This window comes from Semicossyphus pulcher, unplaced genomic scaffold, assembly GCF_022749685.1.
Source record: "Semicossyphus pulcher isolate SPU_LCO1_2020_fin unplaced genomic scaffold, fSemPul1.0.p SCAF_12, whole genome shotgun sequence".
NCBI lineage: Eukaryota > Metazoa > Chordata > Actinopteri > Labriformes > Labridae > Semicossyphus > Semicossyphus pulcher.
Window position 1 is genome coordinate 23,859,781 of NW_027211626.1, and position 15,430 is coordinate 23,875,210.

General features: G+C 39.4%; 1 protein-coding gene across 1 annotated transcript in view; it reads right to left on the reverse strand.

Moving 5' to 3' along the window:
• The window catches only part of shtn1 (shootin 1), a 34,882-nt gene that overhangs the window by 16,124 nt on the left and 3,328 nt on the right, over positions 1-15,430 (reverse strand). Inside the window, exons 4-5 of the mRNA XM_069659099.1 lie at positions 8,541-8,635; positions 2,087-2,297 (exon numbers count right to left, since the gene is read on the reverse strand). Of these exons, the coding sequence (XP_069515200.1) occupies positions 2,087-2,297; positions 8,541-8,635 (306 nt within the window). The remainder of the gene's footprint in view (positions 1-2,086; positions 2,298-8,540; positions 8,636-15,430) is intronic.

Sequence of the window (15,430 nt, forward strand, 5' to 3'; positions counted from 1 at the left end):
TAAAAAGCAGATAAAGACTTCTGATAATGGCACAACCTTCTCTGACTTTCTGTGATCTAATTCATTGTAAACCTTATTATGTTGTAAATTAAAACATATAGAGTGAAAGTATCAAGCACCACGTGTTCCCCGACAGGAAGGGCTTTGACTAGCTGTCCATTAACATACAATTATGAATTTTCCCCACAATAAGCCCAAAATCTGAGCAAGTCAACTTATTTCAGTATCCAATCATCTTCTGCCTCGGAGCATATCATTTGCAAATGACATGATTATCTCTCCCTTTTAATGCCAACAGTCTTGAACAACATGATGAGAAAAGCATCAGAGAGCATAAATCCATCACTGAGGTATTATCACTGAGCGACTAAAGGAACTGACTGTGACATTTCCCAGGGACAGCTTGAAAACACTAGTACTTCACTGTCTCAGTACTAGAGTAACACACAGCACTTACTGTAGTAGTTACTAGTTTAGCAGTTTAAATATTAATCATTTTTCTGCCCACTGTTGTAGCATATACTTTCACTAAAATAATTACCAGCTAAGGCCACTACATAATAGACCATAGGGACAGTTAAAGTATGGCACTAAATGTAATGTAAATGACCAAATAAATTCCAAAATAACAAAGAATCCATCTAACTGAAGGTCACTGAGACATGTTTACTAAGTATTAGACCTTCATCATAAAACTTTCATCTAAGGCCCATTATTAAAACAAAAACTTAAGTATGTATTGTAAGAGGTTGAGGGGCAATTCATTTCTGCTTTTATAAAATTACAAAAACAGTGTTAACTTCAATCATACAGCCTGATACTGGCACAACTACTGCACTGTCTACGTTGCAACACATGTAGGTAGTCTTCACCACACCACTTTAATTATAATGATATACAATATGTATTTCTATTTTCCTCTGTTTTTTTTCTATTCCATATTTTTCTTATTTGAAATTGTATAGTACTCTCCAGAGTGTTGTAACTTTAAATTAATTTAATGTAAATAAATATAAATAAATAAAATATATATATGGCTGGACAGGTACCAGAAGCACTTTACTACGCATCGTACTATGTATTACTGCATACATGACCAATAAAAAAGAGACATTTTAATGTGTTTTAGTTGCTTGATCTTAGCTTGTTTTAGTTTATTCACCACAACCAAATTTTTCATTGGAAGAAATTTAAAAAAAAATGTTTTTGTGAATGTACACCTCTGTTTTTTGTCCCTCAATTCCTATCATTGATCTAGCTCCAAAAACAACCCTTCGGGACTTAAAAAAGGCCAATGCCAAGGTGCCTAAAAAGATCCAAGTTTGCTGGATGAATGTTTTTAACTGTGGTTTAAATTGCATTTGTTATGTAAACTTTGGGGCATGACCACTTTGAGTAACAAAAGGGTCCCACTAAATGTCTGTGAGGTGTTACCTCAGCTAATTAGCTAGTTTAGCCAATAAATAAACAACTCTAAGCAGCTACCGCCACAGAAAAATATAATTGAGTGGGAAACACTGTCGTTATCTTATTAGTTTATTTTTTGGCAGAGACTGTACGACTGTGAAATGTAGCCAATCCTTGGCTTCTCTCTCCTCTCCATCCTCCAAATTTGGTCAGTGGTAAGTCTTCCAGTTCTATATTGCACCAATAGCATTAGACCATATCTGCATGGTAAATGCCCACATCTTTCTGCATGTGACCACTTTGTTACTCAAGGTTTCTATTACAAATGTGTACTTTCAAGATTCAATTCAATGCATTTTTTTTAATTAAAAGTATACAGTATGTAGCACAAGGCATGATGCAACTGTTCTGTAGTGGCACTCCCTTTTGACATAAAATCTTTGTAACGAGATATTACATTTCCAGTTACCAGTGACTGGAACAGGTAGTAATAAAAGGTAGCAATTATGTTGTAAAACTCGGGCTGTTGCCTTCCAAAACCAGAGCCATCAAGGCATAAGTCGGAAGTGAACAGAGAAGATGCCACCAACAGTTTTGCCATTTCTATATGGCTAACTGCTCACGTGATGGTAATTATATGACATCCCTCACAATTGGACGAGATTGAGATGTCTTGTACCTGAGATGATGTTCTGGCACTGGGGGGAGAGGCAGACATTGCTGGATCCATGTAGCTCTTCACCTTCCTCCTCCTCCTCCTCCTCCTCCTCCTCATCCTCCTCCTCATCCTTCTCCTCATCCTCAAGGCTGATCTTGGTGATTGTCTCTGGGCTGAGGTGGGACAGCAACATCATGCTTTTCCTCTTCAAAGAACGGTTCTGACGGTTCAACTACAGTGAGGAGGCACAGAGAGAAACACATGTACTTGAAAGTGAATGTCAATGGCACTTTAAGTCAATCTATTTAAAGGTGCTGCATGTGATATTTTATATTCAGGAATTAAGTCATTTTTTCAATAAGGGCTGTTATGAACTGTAAATATTACCTGCAAAATAAAAACGTTTAGCAGCTGTGCTAACATTTATTTCTGTGTCAATTTTGGTGGCTCTATTGGTGGTGGATCAAGCAGTACATCTTCTCTAGAGAAAAAAACTCCCCGTTTTCTTGTAAATGGCAAAGCTAAAACTCACTGTGAAACTCTGCAGGGTAAATGTAAACATAGACTCTTTAATCTGCTTGCTGTAAATCGCTCCATGGGAATCCAACCAAGAATAGGGGATCAGGTCATTGGATCAATAATTAGAATACATTTTAGCTTAGAATTTTTCTAGTCCCATTGACAATGTACCCACTTAAAAAAGTAATGGATTCTATTGTTCCATGTGTGTGTCTATTATAAATAAATGGTTGACATCTGGCACCTATAAGACTCTTTTTAGAATATGTGTTTTGTGGTGTTCCCCAAGGTTCTGTCCTGGGCCAAATGTTTTTTGTCTTGCACTCACTCTCAGATTTTAATTCATTTTAAAGGTATGTAATGCCATTGTCTGACAAAAAATAAGTGAATAATTCTGGCCCAGATAGCGATGTCCCAAAGGTGATTAAAAGTCTCTCACCTGTCGTGGCAAGATATCTCTATACCCCTTACATATGAACCACAAAGGTGGATGCCAAGCTTTGGACTAAATCCTCCAATATATCTAATGTAACCTAATCCTGATGTCTTAACACCGGAATGTAGTTTAAGATTTAGTAATCACATTTAGAGGCTAGCACGCAACCAGAGAGAGCCTCTGCAGCCATATCATACAGGTATCTCTGATCAGGGTTAGTTGGTTGTACCTGGTCTCCTCCCAGTTGGACGTGCCCATAAAACCTCCAAAGGGAGGCACCTAGGGGGCATCCTAATCTGATGCCCGAACCACCTCAGCTGGCTCCTTTCGATGTTAAGGAGTAGCAGCTCTGCTCCGAGCTCCCTCCTGATGTCTGAGCTCCTTACCCTATCTCTAAGGCTGAGCCCAGCCGTCTTCAGAGGCAACTAATTTCGGCGGCTTGTATCTGCGATCTAAGTTTTTTTGGTCACTACCCAAAGCTCTTAACCACAGGTGAGGGTTGGAACAATAATTGACTGGTAAATCAAGAGCTTTGCCTTCAGGCTCAATTCCCTCTTCACCACGACAGTTGGGCACAATGCCCGCATTACTGCTGATGCTGCACCAACCTGTCAATCTCACCATCAATTTTACCCTAACTTGTGAACAAGACCCCATGATACTTGAAGTCCTTCACTTGAGGCAGAGACTCACTCCTCCCCCCTGGAGGGAGAAATCCACCGTTTCCCGGCAAAGAACCATGGCTTCAGACTTGGAGTCAATGAGCTTCATCCCAACCGCTTTGCACTCAGCTGGAAAGCCAACAGAACCACATCATCCGCAAAAAGCAGAAATTAATTCTTCTGAATTCCTCCCCCCGGCTGCACCTTGAGATTCTTTACATTAAATCACAAACAGAATTGGTGACAAGGGGTAACCCTGGCCAATACGCACCAGGAATGTGTCTGACTTTGTGCCGAGGATGCAGACACAGCTCTCACTTCAGTTATACAGGGACCGGATGGCTCTTGGCAACTGCCTCAGTATCCCGTATTCCCCCATGACCCCTGAGGGACACAATCGTAGGCCTTCTCCAAGTCCATAAAACACATGCAGACTGTGCAAACTCCCATGCTCCCCCAAGAAGCCCTGCACGAGTAAAGAGTTGGTCCACTGTTCTACGGCCAGGACAGAATCTGCATTGTCCTTTTGTATCCAGGGTTTGACCGTTGGCCAGAGCCTCCTTTCCAGCACTCTGGAATAAGCTCTTCTTAGGAGGCTGAGTTGTGTGATAGCACGATGGTTGGAGCACACCCTCCTGTCCCCCTTTTTGAAAATGGGAACCACTACCCCGGTCTGCCATTCCACAGGCACTGTCTCGGACCTCCAATGTCCAGAGCCTTCAGCATCTCAGGGTGAATCTCATCTACACCTCCTGGCCCTGCCAGGGAGGAGCTTCTTGACTCCCTCAGGGACCTCTGCCAAGGATATAGATAAGGCCACCCCTGGATCTTTACACCCTGCCTTCTCATCAGAGTACGTGTTGGATGGGTTGAGGAGTTTCTCAAAGTGTTCTTTCCATTGCCCGACAACATCTCCAGTCTCAGTCAGCAGTTCTCCACCCCTGCTGAAAACAGCCTGAGCAATTCCCTGCTTCCCCTTCCTGAGTTGTCTAACAGTTTGCCAGAAATTCCTAGAGGCCAACCAAAAGTCCTTCTCAATAGCCTAACTGAACTCTTCCAACACCTGGGTTTTTGCTTCTGAAGCCACGGCCCTCCCAGCCACCCGGTATCCATCTGCTGCTTCAAGAAACCCCTGGGCTAACCTAGCCTGAAAGGCCTCCTTCTTCAGCCTGATAGCTTCCTTCAACACTGGTCTTCACCAACGGGTTGTTAGGTTGCCAACACGACAGGCACCGATGGCCTTCCAGCCACAACTACAACTGCTTCCACAGTGGAGTCTTTTAACATGGCCTACTCTTCTACTAAGTCTACTATTTTATTTTTCAATAAATAGAACATAAAAGTGATTCTATCACTATTTTTAGTTAATTGTATTGACTTTTTTAATTGAATCAGGGACAAAGAAATGAATAGCCAAACTGATTTAAACACAATTATGGGAATGGGAATTGACAACAGGAACTGCAATACCTCTAAGTAATATCTTTTATATTTCAATTTTCAAAAAGTAGACTCCTTTGAATGGAAAAAACTTCAGAATTAATTTAGTACACGTGTTTAAAAATGCAGCCGTGACAATAACACTTAAGTGTAAATTATTTAACTTCAGAAGATAATTAGCATAGCTCAATACCAGAGAACATGACACAGCCACAGAAACAACTTCTGAATGCTCAATTTGAAGCATATTCAGCAAGTATTTCCTAAATAAAGGATATGTATCCCACAAAAACTGACATTGTCTGCATTTTCAGCGCCTTCATTTTTTAAATCAGCAGAGTGACAAGCATGCTTTGTATTAAACGAGTGGAAAAACAGGCAAAGAAATGAGGTAGCAGAGCGACAGACGGGGTGGATGAGATGTTGTTGATTTCCTCTTTTCTTTGGCCCTGCAATCAGTCATAATGGCAGGACGCATGCAAAAGCAATGAAAAGGTGTGAAAAAAGAGAGACATCATTAGAGGAGCACAAGCGGACGAAGTAAAAGGCAGTGAATATCTCTCCTTTTAGATGTAATCACTGTTTTTTGATGTGACATGTATTTGCATCTTGCATTTCTGTGCATCATGTTTTTCTGTGTGATTATCACTTCTAAGCGTATTCTTATGTGCCGTTTTTCTTTGAAATTCTTTGCAAATTCTACATGAAGCACACATGCTAAACGGCCAAAATGGCCAATCTATTTCTAAAAGTTCAATAATCAGAACGGCCATATGTATCAATTAAGGAGGCAGTCACTAAGTAAAACATGAATGAAGCCTATGGGAAGGAGAAGGGTGCCAATTATGCATGGTTCTTCATGTCATCTGAAGGAAGAAAAGTGCCTGGATAGAGGAGAAAAAAAGAGGAAAACTAGAAAAGGCGAGCCATAAAAGAAACATTTATTAATGGCATCCTGGTGGGAGCAGATTGCAGCAATTCCATCTTTTGATGATGCCCTTCAGACTGCATCTTTTTTTTCTGAAATGCAATCAACAATACATAACACACATTCTTCTGATAATAATCTACAATTCATGAGAAATGTACGTAGAAAATGACATACTAAGATAAATCAAGGCTGGCATAGCACCAGGCTGGCACTCTCCGGAGGTCACCATTACAAAGTCTCGGCCCCCTTCATCTTACCTTCGATCAAACATCAACAGAAAAAAAACATGAAAACCTCATTCTGGTTTGACTGGTTTCTGGCTTGTTTTAATTCAAAATGTTAACAGTTAAGGAATTGCTGTGAACTTCAGCTTCTTTCAGAGTGACCTTGGAAAATATTTTGTAAGGAAAATTACCATCATTAAAGACATTCATTCAGAGTTTAATTTGTCCATCCTTCTCTTGTAACACTCCTATATTCTTGGTCTTATTTAAATGTAAATGAGTTGTGACTTTACAACGACATATAATACATTGTTCAAAAGGAAGATGTAAACAACTCACACAGTTCTTACGGCGTAATGATGAACAGGTGAGTTTATTCTAACTGAATTAGATGATGTGTGGATATATTCCCAGAAAATGGCAAATCAATGACTATAGGTCTGCCCTTCAGAGGGGCTGCTTATACACCCAGCAATATTAGAAAGGCAGTCACAGGGAGTGCCTGGTTATGGATAATGTTTTATATCAAGGAGGAGAGGTGGGAAAAGGAAGTGAATAGAAGTGACCAAATACATCAAATGAAGCTAGAAAGAGAAAAGTGACTTAGATTGTCCAAAAGCAGGCTTTTAGCCAGAATATTCGTAAGAAGAAACAGATTAATTCCTGCTGTCAGACCAAAAGCAGGAGAGTTTATTGCTGCTTCTTAGCGGCTCTGTTCAGTGGACATAGCCTGATACATTATCTTTTCTGAAGCCAATTCTTGCGCAGAGTCGGTCGGAATAGAAATGTGACACAAAATAATCTCTCCTGCATTTCAAGGCGATGACAATTCATCACACTTGATTCTGTGTCATCAGTTGCTAAATATTCACTTTGCAAACCCTAAAATTTCAAAACCTGCACATTTGCATTAATGAGTAAATACCAGGAGAAAAATGTCCCGATAATATGGTGGGCTCTGTAAGTCCTTTGTGTTTTCATGTAAAAGGTCTATATATTTTCTTATTTAATGGAGTGTATCTTTATTTTGAAACAGTGGACACAAAAGCCCCTTTAAACCACAAATGCAGCAGGATCTCCTTCACCTGGATCACTCTTTCTTTCTGTTATCATGAATTATGAGGCACAACATTTCTAGTTTTTTTAACTGATTTGTTGATAATCTGTCTTTCTCATATGGCCTGATTTGATTTCTCATTATATAAAGTTAATTTTATTGTAAGGAAAGATGAATACACACAACAATACATCTGCCATGTTATCTAAGGTGTGGCTACCAGTTCACAAACACCTCATATACCTTATAATACAACTTGTCTGTCATAAGTAGTGTCTCTTTATTAAATACACACCATGAGCCTCCGCCTGCATTCTTTCTTATGTTTTTTAGATTTAAAGCAGGTGAGTAGGCTTTTCTCTCAGAGTGCAGAGACTGTGTTTTGTTCTTCAGCCCTAAAGAGAAACTATTATTATAAGCTTTAAGTAGTGGGTATAAATCTCAGCAGCCAAGTTATCTTTCAACCAGAACCATGGCTCAACAAGCCAGTCATGATACCTTTAGGCAGTACAAACCTTACTTGTGAGCCCTGCAGGATGAGGATGAAAAGAAGGGAAAGAAGAGGACTGAAGGCCAAGAATGGTAAAAAAAAAAAAAAAAAAGGCCTAAAAGTCGACCTTCACCGTAATTCTCCCCCAGCCTCCCACTGCCCAAAATGTGGTCCAACCAGGTGGACTCTGAGAGCTTTTGTCCAGAAATTGAATGAGAAATGATTACAGTGATAAGCTCAACACCAGTGGGCTGCAAAATGACTATGTGCCAGGCTCCCCCACTCTCAATCACAACTCACATTTTAGCAAGGACTCCAAAAAAGTGTGCTCTGAATCAAAAGAATCCAATGCAATTTTAGACACTAAGATATGGGGACAGCGGCAGCACTGGAAGCCCACAGAGTGCTTTTGATTGCTGCATAGAAATTGAATGTGTCAAAGTGAGTGTTGACTGAATACACTGATCAGAGAGTAATCTTAAATAGCTGATTTGATGCTGACATATTTATTAAGCCAAACTTGTGCTAAATCAACTATTCTGAATAACGTATTGGTGTCTTACTGTGTTTTAATTTCATGACACAAACTCCTAAGTTGTGTGCTTGTTTTATTGGACTTGGATTCAACTCAAATGCAGGCTTGCTTAGACAATGATAGTAACATAGAAACCACAGATGGTATAACAGGCCACAATTTGTCTGAATAAAAAGGTTACCTTAGAGGCCAAGGCTTCAGCACTTTCCCTGCACGTCCTCTCGATCTCCAGGTTCTCCTGAATGGCATTGACCTCTTCAATGACCATCTGAGAAACTAAAGAAGAAAGACAAAGTAAATGTGAAACCACATTTTCTGTATTTTATGTGAGAAGCACTGAATGTGAATGTGAGGTTCTGACTTTTGTACAATAGACCAATAAGAATTTAAATCTTATTTACTAAAAACTATAGCTGAAAAATAAATGTAGTGAAGTTAAAAGTACAGTTACTTCCCTCTGTAGTGGAGTAGGACTTATACAAATGCATAACATGGAAAAGCTCAAAGTTATAACTCAAGACGTCATTACTACAGTATTTGAGTAAATATGCTTAATATTATATTCAACTTCTAGAAGGTACAAAGAGGGATTAAGTCAACATTTCTAACCATGTAATAAAAAAAGAGCAGACTCTGACAATGGTGAAAAACACAATCAACATGGAAACATTATTTTGCATGCATCATATAGTTTCAGTAACATTACTGGATTTAGCGTGTTATGAACATTTCTTTCCTCGCCTTTAGTCTTGGAATTGGATCTGTTCTGTATTTCCTGGCTTGTAGGCGGCACAGTATTAAAGTATTAAGTACACATATTGATACAGAGGCAGAAACAACCATGTTCACTTTACAATTTGTGTCCCATAGCAGAGAAGCCCACTAATCAGTGGCCTTCATTGATGTGACAATGTTAATAAAATGTGAAAAAACACGTTTTCAAATTAGACTGAATGGCTGCATTCAAGCCAATACAAACTTAAAAAGTCAACTCATGGCCATTCAACCTGATCAAAATGCCATTAAAGAAACAAAGAGCGTGATTAAGATTTTTGAAATGAGTGAGTGCCTGCCTGTGACTTCTCATTTCATTGCGCAGTTAATTGAGATAAGAGTGCCGTCACACTTGACACTGAAGTATATTTCTCCTTGCTATTGTGTCTTCCATCTAAGTAGCCTCAATGATGAGTGACCTATGTGCATCGTTTTGATTTGATTTCAAAAGGAAATGAACTAAATGTTGTAACTGATGTATCTTTTATTCAGATAATTTACCCTACCTTTTTATTTTCACCATCCAGGACCAAGGTGTATTGAGTATTGACTGAATACATCCAAGAAACAACTTTAGAGAATCACAAAATGAATACCAATAATGCCGGAGAAGGTATGTGGGATTTTTGTTAAGAATTATACATATGATGTTGCACTTAACCCAGGGTGAACGGAAGCATTTGCCTTTAAGCCTTTATGTCTTTACTAGACTCCTCTTGTACGTTCAACAACAGGGCTGCACTATAAAGGACTATGATGAGAAGGCCAGGGAACTTTTAATTGATTAAACACTGAAGTACGTTCAATCAAGTGAATGTAGGCACTGAGTTTATATAACTGTATATTTATAAAAATATACAATGTATGTTCATTAAAGAGCCGTCAGCCTGAAAGTTCATCCTAATCTAGTCTTCTGTAAGGATCAGTAAAGTGCATTAAGTCCATGTATGCTTATTAGATATTTCCTTCACAAATTAATGTTAAACTGCATTATTTGATTGTTTAAAGGTCAGATGTGATGGAGCCTTTAACCATGTGTCTTTATTAGTAGTATGAGGATGTTTAAACATTTACAGTTCCATTAAAACCAAGAAAACTGGAAACTGGCTCGCCGAATGCTCGTTCCAAGGGCAGGAACAAACTGCCAACCTCAAATCAAAAGCTCTCTTCAGCTTAATACAAAGCTTAATATTAAACATGTATTAAAATTCTTCAATTAAAATTAAGGTTAATTGAGAGCAGCCTAAGTGTGAAAAGGATATTGAACATGTCCGGCTATGCAGCCACTGAATCATGTCTGCTTTCCATCACCATGCTGCTTTTGATGTTCATCAGGGCCTTTTACAAAAGACAGCGCATAACTATCGTTCAAGCGGGGTGACATGACTTATGAATGTAGGTCCAATATATTTCTTCCATCTCTTTTTTGGTCTCCACCAACTCCTGTGAAAAATATTTGGTTTTAATCTGTTAAATACTCCGCTATGTTGGCCATCTACTTGCTAACTTGCTGTTTGATGTTGAGTTGGGACCAGTGAGTTATCAAAGCAAAAACACAATAATGGATTCAAATAAAAACGCGTCCTAGAGCTGAGGTAAACTGCAGATGAGTGACACCTTACCCAGTCATGTCATTTCATCCATTGTTGATATGAAAAACATTGATTGGTGCAGCTTCAAAAAGGTGGTTAAAAAAATCAGGTATAATTCCAAATCAAAAACTGCGATGTTGTTTAAGCTGCAATCAAACATCAGTACAAAAAGAACGCCCCTGAAAAATGCCCCAACACTTATCTAATTAAACATTGTGGTTGAGCGAGGAAGAAATTAAGCATTAGCGCCATTGCTGCGGGCAATTCCTTCCCCTAGTGACACCTAATTAAGAACCTGACGAACGCCAGCGATGGGCAGTATCCGCGTTCCTGCAGCGCCCTCCACATCAGTCATTCAATAGCACTTAGCTGCCAGTTTTCATCCTCGGCCTCTTCTCCGTTCTTCTCTGCCTGTCTCCATAATGCCGTGGCCACACTCCGCAACCTACGAAAGGACGCCTTGAACTAAATGACATGTTAATTATAATTACTGGTAGCCATGGTAAATAAACAGCAGTGGAAGTGTTGAAAGTGTATGAGCGCGAGTCGACGGGGGGCTCTGACACGTCAGAATTGGCAGTCTTAATTGTAAGTTTCGGCCTCCCCATCATCATCACTCCATCTTTTTTCCCCTCTTTTTTGTGCCTGTCTTTTTTCATCGTCCTCTCAGGAAAGACAGTGATTACCCCTGTGCCGACATGCTGCATAATGGTATCAGCGCCGCCAACGGAGCAGTGAATTAAATTGTATCTGCAGCCGCTGTGAAGCCTTGATGAGGGGGGCAGATGCCTTTGTGGTGTTATCATTATAACACAATGGTCATGTTGTCATCAACCTTGCCATCGGCAATTGAAAAGGCATGATTGTGTGTTGGGGGCTTTTTCTCCCGTCCTCCCTCTACCCCCCTCACCAGCCCTGCCGCCCCATCCCCAGCCGTTTCGCTGTGAATAGGAGCAATTTTCTAAGAGCTATGAAATCACGTAATAGGTCCTAATATGCAGCTGCTTGGCACAGTGAGGCAGCCTCTATTAACGCGGAAGTCAAACACAATATGTGTTTTGGCTGGAGAATCGCTGAATATATGAGCACAGGCCAGATTTATTCAGATGAAAATCCACACAACTGTCACCGTTACAAAGACAAACTATTTGCTCTATCCTTTGACATGTGTTGCCCTATTTCAGATTCGGTCTTCACTCAAGTGGTCACAGCAAAGCATTCGACCTGTAAGGATAATCATTTTGGAGAATTGAATGGTGGGCCAAAACATTTGAAACACCTTTTTCAGTGTTTGGAAACAGAAATGTGATAAAAGCTTGAGCAGCGACAGTCGTTTGTTACAACAGAACACACGTGCTTTTACCAATCATAACATATACATCATGTAGGTATGAGTAGGCAGTCGTATGTATGTTACTAAAGTTCTAGTGCCACTGCATGTTTGGAAATCAAAGGTTGATTTATTCCACATGGAAATGTCCTCTAATAATAGTCATTCGAGCAGGACAGTACAAATGAAGCACTGGCCGAGATGAGAATTTTTTGATAACATGATGTGAATAATGTAAAATGTAATTAGATTATGTGTTATGTATGTGTGTGCTCATTTTATCTTATTTAAGAAGAACCTTAATCTATATCGCAAATACAAGTTTCAGTTTGTTACAAATTACCGTCTGACCTATACATTTCTTGGGGGTAGAGCTGCTCAGGAGGCAGAGCTGAACGTACTTGTTTAGTTTAACCTCAGTGGTTGTTCCCAAAAGCCAAAGTTTGACTGAAACCCCACAAACAGTAACAAAGGAAGCATCTAATACAGATGGGCGACAGAGACAATAAATGCTTGTCCCCGACAGTGAGGGGATCCACTGGCTCTTCTTTAAGGCTGCGGGGGGCCTTTTTTACAGCAATGCTTTTGGTCCACTTGTCCCCTCAGAGGGAAGGGTCACTGCAAATTAGGAATGCAACAGTGAGGAAATGTTCCCACCGGTTAATAAATCACTGACGACAGCAGTGTTATCAGGGTTTTCTCCAGTACAACCTGTCATCGGTTTATACTTTGTAGTCTGTTATTAAACAATAATGATGGCAAGAAATGTGATTTGTGTCAAACTTAACATTGTGAAATAGGGCTGGGCGATTTGGCCAAAATCTTTTTTATACATTTTATAATTTGTTTTGTATCTCGATAACGATATATATATTTTAATTAAACAAATAATTAGTCCATATGAAATAACCACAGGGTAAAGCCTATTTTTGTGAATTAAATACTTGACAAATAAGAGTCCTGAGTCCTTTTATGCACATTGTGTGTCCACCCTCTCCATGTTAATAAACAAAGCCTCCCTCTATGGTTTGCTCCAGGTTCACTCCCACGTGCAAGGATTAGAACGTTAAGTTGTCAAACTGAGGTAAAAATTGCCGTAAAGCAGTTCAGCTGCTGGTTTTGTGACATCACAATAGAGACAATGTAGAAAAACGCCAGACATTTTCATATTGCTTTGATGATATATATCATCATATTGTGCAGCCCTACCGTGAAATATGTGCAGTGCAGCAAGCCTACTGCTATCAATACAAAGTTGTTCTGAGTGATCCCTTTTTTCCCTTTTGAAATATTCATATCCTTATATATCAATTTGGGGTCACTGAATGGATTGAGGGCTATAAGGTGGTGCAGTGGTTAGCGCTGTCGCCTCACAGCTAGAAGGTTCCTAGTTGGAACCGTGGGTCAGATACGTTCCAATGACAGCTGGGATAGGCTCTGGACATCTGCAATGGGAGATTTTTGAACATCATTTCAGACAGCACCACCGTCATCAAAACACCAAATGAGTGAATATCTTTGGTAACAATGGTGTTTCAACCCTCCAGTAAAGATCCAGAATCTTGTAGAGACAGTGCCAAGATGCATTGAGGTTGTTCTGACAGCAAGTGGTGGTTTACTTTATTTAGGAACTTGTCTGTATGTAACCCTTTGATAGAAGTTACTTAGACAATTTCTACCCGCAGCAGGCAAGAGAGGTCAGCATGTCAGCCTCAGTTACAAATTAAGTGTTATAAGACAAAAAGAGTAGAAAACTAATTTAATGACAATTATTAATAACGACTATTAAACTATCAAAGCAAAGAAAATTGTATTAAACCAAATACATGTTTTTGTATTTGTATACAGGATTTGTTTTTTTAATGCAACTGTATTATATATATTTTTAATATATAAGTTATCAAATATAACTTATCGTATAGGTTATGTACTTGGTTACTTTATACTAATGATGTAATAATACACAGTTTATACACCACACATACTGTAAATTAGTGCCTTAGCAGTGCACTTAAATACATGTGTGTACTTAAAGTTGAAATCTTGAAGTTCTCAGTTTCGTTCTATTTGGTGCAACCTTATGCCGATAAATGGCAATTGCGGGATTTCCCAGATAACCAGACGTCTACGGTCGGCTCACTTTGTTACAGTTATTTCTGAAGTTGTATCTGTAGTCATCGATATTTTCTTTGTTTGTTCAGCCATAGTAGATTACTGTTTATTTGGAACACTTGCAGAGACCGGAAAACCAGCCGCTTAGCTCCGCCCTCTCTGGCAGACCAAAGACTGCTGGCTGATGGAAAAGCGTCACTAACACTTGATTTTTTCCGCAAATGTCGCCACAGACACCCAGTCCATAATACTGCAGATGCAAAGGCTTTCATCAGTGGGCCATAGGCTCAATCACCATTGTGTTACCTCATTAGGCAATAGATGGTGACTTAACAGACATTTATTTAAGTTAAAATCTTTGAGATTGTATCTTAAAGACCCCCTCCAGTGAAAATCCAGTGTTCAACCTTGTAAAATCTCCATGTGGTGTTTTTTATGTGCTACAAGGCTTCAGCAACATAAGCAGTCATCTCCATGGCTGGGCCTGTCTGCTTTTAAACTGCAGTGTACTAAAGACAGGCTGAACAACACATTTTCAGATTGGCAGGTTTGAGACGTCACAAACCTAAGGAGCCAATCCTGTTAATAAACGGGGTGACGCTATGCATATCATTACGTGCAACCTATGGCAAACAATTAGGTGATGCACAAGCCAGCCATCATCAAAATGTTTGCAAACTCGCTACTGACTACTAACGTTTACATTACTACTACTAATTACTACATTAAAGAAACATAGTACATGGTGGGCGGGGACTATGCAGATTTGTCCATTCTTAATGAGGGAGAAGGATTTTTACAAGACAGTGAAACATATTTGGCAGAAAAAACCTATCAGACACAATTAATTATTTCAAGCAGAGCATTTTATCTGTCTTAAAACATGACGGGAGCTGGTCTTTAAGACAGTTGTTAATGAATGGTCAGAACAGAAGCAGCAGCAGGGCCCGAGATATCTGGACTGATAGTAAAGAAATTTAAGTATTGTCACAGATCCCAGAAAACACTGACAGATTCAATGTATGAAGTACCCACTTCAACAATAATATCTATAATAAATTGCACATTTCCTGAAGTTAACTCCTTATAATATACTCAATTTAGTACTTTACATTTTCTATTTTTTCGCACACCTGCTACCGAGTCACCTTAAAGGAAAATAAGTATCTCACCACAAGTGCAAAAAGAGTTACAGAGCAGAGTAATAAAAGACAAAAACATCTGAAGTATAAATGTGGATGACAAGGCTAACAGCAGTGAGGT